Here is a 6,058-nt window from a genome sequence, read left to right as displayed (position 1 = left end):
ACTTAAAATGAAATACGGCGTTAAGTAGATAGAGTATGGCGAGCTCTGTACGGTACGTAACAACGTACCTTACACCATGTCAAACACCGTTTCAATAATTATTTTCCTTCTGTTTACCTGGTTGTTCTATTATGACATTTGAAGCGCGATAGTAGTTAAACGATTCATTATAAAATTTACAAACTTTCATAACATTGTTTGTATAACTGTTACGTTTTTATACTGCATCTACATATATTGATTACTGTAGAACTAGTGATGGAAATTACGGTTACTTTGACGTAATAGGTTCCAACGTTACGTGACGGAGCCGTAATAGGTTCCAGTAGCCTATTATTTTTGTCACCTATTACGGGACAGCTCCGGCTCCGCCTGGCGCTGTGGCTCCGCTCGCGCTCGGCCGGTCTGTCACTGTCACCATATTATTTAATGGTGACAGTTACGTTACAGCCGTAGCTCTCGTAACTTCAGCAAACACCCGTCACCGCAAACACTGATAATTCAACTTAATTTTTGAAATTACAGGTTAGAGTTTCAATACTAAAACATATTATTATTCGTAATTCTAAATTGCTTATGAACTAGTGTGTCATTTAAAATTTACTTAAGTTAAGTTACTATTAAGTCTTAAACCAGGGCTATAAAGTTGATAAGCCAATACCTTTTAGAATGTAATTTATGAGATACAACGTATTGAAAAAATATACAAAGTATATTACAACTACAATATGCAAGTAAAAATATACAACTAAAAAAACTTGTACTAAAAATATGTCGGCATTATAAAACAACAGCTCTTAACACAGTTTGCCTGACATATAATAAGAAAACTAAACTAAGAACAACTAAAAAAACTTATTGCACTAAATATCTGTTAGCATTTAAAAACAACAGTTGTTCACATCGTTTCCCTGATAATCTGGTACGTCGTTCTGTAATTATGTATCCTGCTTTTGAGAATAATCTCTCACAGGGGACCGATGTTGCCACTGCACAAAAATGTTTTTTTACAACTTGTGACAACAGAGGGTAAAAAACTTCATTTTGTTTTCCACCACAGTAGTGGGTTTTCTGAGCGTCCGATGCATTCCTCGTCTAAATAACGGTTCATTTCAACAATTGCAGCAGATGTCTTTGAACCTGAAAATACAATGAATTATTGTAAGTGGATAATAAAGTGTTTTAACACGTAATTGAATATGACAGCAGATGCCTTTAACCCTGAAAATACAATTATTTTAAGTGGATAATAAAGTGTTTTTTAAACCCAATTTAATATGGTTTACAGATTAATATATTTTAACGTACCTGACGGTTTCTTGGATGCTATCATCTTATCAAGGTCTGCCCAGATAGAAAACTTTGCCTGTTTTGTAAGAGGCTGATTTCCATCGTCTTTTTCCTGACTTCCACTGACAGACGTCACAGAAGTGCTTGTCTTCTTGCTCCATATGGCTGACATGAGCTCAGTGCAGTAGGTTTTTATGGATCCAGCTGATTTTTCATCTGAAAATACTGCAAGCTTGAAACGTGGATCTAACAACGTCGCCAAAGCTATAGTCTTGCTGTTTTCAATGTTAGAAAATCTGGTTTTTAGTCCTTTGAGCAATTCATCAACTACACGTTTGGAGACTTCGCTTAGGGTTTCTTTTCTCATTTTATTGCAGACAGAAACTAGTCCATTGATAAATCCAATCACTTGGCTAGCTGTAAGGTAATTTTCCCCAGAGATATTTCTGGTTACTTCTTCAAATGGTTCCAGAACCATTACCAATTCGGAGCAAGTCTTCCATTCATCTTCGGTGAGCACTGGAATTTCTTTATTGATTAAAGCCACTGTCGTTTTAACAGCATCCTTCAACTCTGAAATTCTTTGCAACATATAAAATGTTGAGTTCCATCTTGTAGCTACTTGTAGAACTAGTTTTTTGGGTTCCAGTCCCAAATTTTTCTGTACTTCCCTTAGCTTCTCTGTAGCACTAGTGCTTCTTTTAAAATGAGAAACTATAGCTTTTATGCGATCTGTTAAGCTCTGACAAACCTTCAATGCATCCTGCAAAATTAAATTAATTGTATGGGCGAAACATCCGAAGTGTTTTAGTTTTAGTTCATTAGTTATAGCCCCTACAATATTACTGGCATTGTCAGAGACAATGATCATGATTTTGCCTTCAAGGTGAAATTTTTTTACAATTTTGTCTATTTCTACCGCCAAGTTTACACTTGTATGAGAAGATCTGATGACAGAACACTCAAGTAAAATTGATTTTAATTCAAAATCGTTAGAAATGTGGTGGGAAGTTAGAGCCATATAACTCTCTGTGTTTGAAGAGGTCCAAGTGTCAGTTGTCAAAGTAACATTTGATACTGTTAGCATTTCTTGTCGAACAGCATTCAAACACATCTCATATTCTGCTGGTATCATAGAAGATGAAATGGTTTTTCTGTTTGGCAGAACATAGTTTGGATTTAGACCATTGACGAACTTTTTAAAACCTTCGTCCTCTACTACTGAAAAGGGTTGGTAATCTTGAACAAACACATTTAAGAGGAGCTTGTCTAGTTTCTTCTTTTGGGTTTCACTAATTTTTTTCTGCTGAGGTATGAAGGACCTAATGCTTGGTTGGTTATTTGGTACAATATTACACATTGAACTATTAGTGGCAATGTTGTCAGAATTTACATTCTGCATGGCAATGTTGGTGTTCGATGTAGTCCTGTTTAAAGTAGAGGCCAAAGAAGGAACAGCAAGGGGTTCAACCACATTTGATACCGGTAAGTGTTTCCCTCCTGGCGGTGGCAAAGCAACAGTGGTATGTTTTCTTTCTAAATGCTTTCTAAGGTTAGAAACTGTAGTTTTAAAACTTGCCAATTGACCACATAAATCGCACCTAGCAATTTTACTTACGGGATCCGTAGTTGTGAAGTAAGACCACAAATAACTAGTCTTCTGTTTTCTGTTCATTTTGTTTCACACACCAGTCACACAAAATTAAAGATATTAACTACAAAAACTGAGTGAAACTATTAAACACAATTTTATTAATGTATAAAACTAGTGGAAAAAGTCCAAAACACTACTATTAAACTATTAATACGGTTAGAACTGTCAATAACCAACTTGAAATGCACAAACACGATAGTAGCCCTCAGAGTCAGAACGCAAGTGCATTGAAGTTTTCGTGTCATAACACGACACGAATGGTCTGTGAATCACGTGTGAATGACGTGACAAAACTCAAATATAGTGACAGCGGTAACGTAACGAATCCAGTGTCAGTGACACACCGTTCGTTCCGTATTACTCGTAGTTTTTGTAATAGGGTGATGGGTAGAAGTGACAGATCCAGACTGTTTCTCAGATAGCCGTTTACTAAGTAACTGTTATGTTTACGTGACAAAAATAATAGGGTGTTTGTTGTAACCTATTACAACGGTGACGGCTACTACGTGGTAATAGTGTTATTAAATCCTATTACGTTCTGTAACGACCATCACTATGTAGAACCAATGCCTTTTTTAGTTGCATTGCCAAGGGCTCTTTTCATCAAGGGAACTGTTTGGGTTCACGGCGTGAAGTAGATTGAGCCTCGCGAGCTCTGTACGGTACGTAACAACGTACCTTATACTGTGTCTAACACCGTTTCAATAATTATTTTGCTTCCGTTTTACCTGTTTAATCTTGTATGACATTTTAAGCGCGATAGTAGTTAAACTATTCATAATACAATTTACAATCTTTTATAACATTGTTGGTATTAGTGATGGAAATATCAGTTATTTTGCTCTATCGGTGATCACTGATACCGTGATTCTTAGATATCAGTGATTTGTATCAGTGATTAACGGTGATCACTGCTACCGTCTCCAACGTCTTTTGTAGCCTGTAGGAAGGTTATTTCTGCTCATACCATAGAGTACGAACATCGTGAATTATTACTTTGATATGTAATGTGAATTCATTTACTGGGAAATTTGTCGGTTTGTCGGGTTTATTTTGTTTAAAGGAAGTAAAGGTAAATAAATCAATAATATGCCCAACATGAGAAAAGCAATTAATTATATATTAACACAGATTTAAATATAACAAATATCAACATAAATAAAAATGTAGGCCTACGCTTATATTACTACTCATTTGACTAACTTAACAGTATATTTACAGTATATGGATTATATATATATGAAAGTGATGTTGATAAATCAGATATGTGGATGACATTTTGTGTCTCTTTCAAGGTAAAGCAGAAGAGATAAATGATTTATCAACATTTTTAAATTCATTATGTGGCACCATTAAATTTGAAAAAGAAATTCAAAACCAAAAAATCAACTTTCTTGACCTGACAATAACAAATGAAAACTGTGATTATAAATTCCAAATTTTCAGAAAAAACCATATCAAACTGACCTTCTTATCCCAAAATGTTCAAATCATCCTTGAAATCATAAGATGGCAGCATTTAACTCAATGGTGAATAGGTTAACTAAAGTTCCAATGAATATTTCTGATTTTGAAAATGAAAAGAAAATCATTATAAATTTGGCAATAAGAAATGGGTACAGTCCCAAAACAATTGAAAAAAAGATAAAACGATCTATGGCCAAAACTGAACAAAATTTAGATAGTCATGATACCAAACAAGAAAAAGAATACATTTGTCTATCTTTTAGCACCACACTCAATAAAGCAACACGGAAAACATTTGGAAAATCGAAATTTAACGTAAGTTATAGAACAAGAAACAACTGTTTCGATCTTATAAATAAACATTTACAAAAAAACAATACAAAATGATTCTTACAATAATTCTGGAGTTTATAAAATTAAATTGCAGTGATTGTCAAAATTATTACATTGGCCAGACAAGTCGAAATTTCAAGATACGATTCAAAGAACACGTACAAGCATAAAAATCAAACAACACAACAAGTATGAAATCAAACTTTGCAGAAAATCTTTTACAGACAGGTCATAATTACAAAAATATGAAAATTATTGAGTTACAACCAAAAGGAGAAAAATTATACTGTAAAGAAGAATTACACATCTACCTAAATTATAAAAAGGACTCAAATAATATGTTAAACACAATGCAAATAAATTCCAAAAATCCAATATTTGAACAAATATCAAAATTGAGAAAATAGACTTTACCAACAAAGATTTACAGTTTATTAATATATCACCATATGTTATGATTTTTATTTGTTGATAATTTAGTTTGTTTGAGGTTATTATACTGTGAACATGGCATAATTGCCGAAACACGTGTAAGTAATAAAAGTTATGAAAGGTTACTTTGTTAATTATTTATTTAATATATATATGAAAGTATAAAACATGTAAAATATAACAGCCCTTCCATGTTAAGAGCCATAAGTACAATACAAGATGTGGTATTACACTGGACAAACATAGACTGCAGTTTTTATGAGAAAAACATTAATTACATGCGAAAAATTTTTTTAACTAAAATACCACTAACAATAACCGCAGAGAACAAAAAAAGTAGGCTACATGGTAGGAACAATTCTCTAACTTTAAGGAAAAATATTCTGTTGGTAACAAAGTTAAGGAACGTGAATGTTACTTTGATCAGTTTGATTCTAGGTTCTTAGATATAATGTCTTTTAGTATCTTATCCTCCTCACTCTCAAGTCGGTCTTCATTGTCTTTGTGGAAGGCAGGTTGACGGTTGTTTGGCTGGTTGGCATTTAGGAACATCAACATCTTCGTCTTGGATCCACTCAACCTATTCCTTCTGTCAGACACGAAGAGCCCTGCCCTCGAGAACGCCCGCTCGCAAGGTACAGACGTTGCAAGACAGCAAAAGTTTTTTTGTACCACTTTCCTAAGGTTAGGATATTGAGGTCCATTTTCTTTCCACCAGAGCAGTGGGTCACCCTTCCATTCTAACTCATCTTCCTCTAAAAATCTGTCCAGTTCGACGATCGCTCGTGATTTTACAGTACCTTTCTTTTTCTTCTTGGCCAGACACATTTCCAAACTGTTAAAAACAGAGAGTTCATCCATCTCCTGGCGAGATTGATTCTC

At 34.2% G+C, this 6,058-nt stretch overlaps 1 protein-coding gene across 1 annotated transcript; it reads right to left on the bottom strand.

The window, feature by feature from the left end:
* Positions 1-1,039: 1,039 nt before the first annotated feature.
* On the bottom strand, positions 1,040-3,486 carry LOC124371275 (zinc finger BED domain-containing protein 4-like). The gene is made up of 2 exons (XM_046829615.1): positions 1,309-3,486; positions 1,040-1,140 (listed from the first exon to the last, which is right to left on the bottom strand). The coding sequence occupies exons 1-2, from the start codon at positions 2,963-2,965 to the stop codon at positions 1,040-1,042; spliced, it is 1,758 nt and encodes a 585-aa protein (XP_046685571.1). The 5' UTR covers positions 2,966-3,486.
* Between the last annotated feature and the right edge of the window lie 2,572 nt (positions 3,487-6,058).

The sequence above is a fragment of the Homalodisca vitripennis genome, unplaced genomic scaffold (assembly GCF_021130785.1).
Source record: "Homalodisca vitripennis isolate AUS2020 unplaced genomic scaffold, UT_GWSS_2.1 ScUCBcl_1200;HRSCAF=4520, whole genome shotgun sequence".
Lineage (NCBI taxonomy): Eukaryota > Metazoa > Arthropoda > Insecta > Hemiptera > Cicadellidae > Homalodisca > Homalodisca vitripennis.
This window is presented reverse-complemented; position numbering and strand designations above follow the sequence as displayed.

Bases quoted from the DNA above. Each gene is read 5' to 3' on its own strand.
- LOC124371275 (XM_046829615.1), bottom strand. From the start codon at position 2,965: ATGAACAGAAAACAGAAGACTAGTTATTTGTGGTCTTACTTCACAACT. The intron at 1,141-1,308 runs GTACGTTAAAAT...TTGTATTTTCAG, and splicing joins AGCATCCAAGAAACCGTCAG to GTTCAAAGACATCTGCTGCA.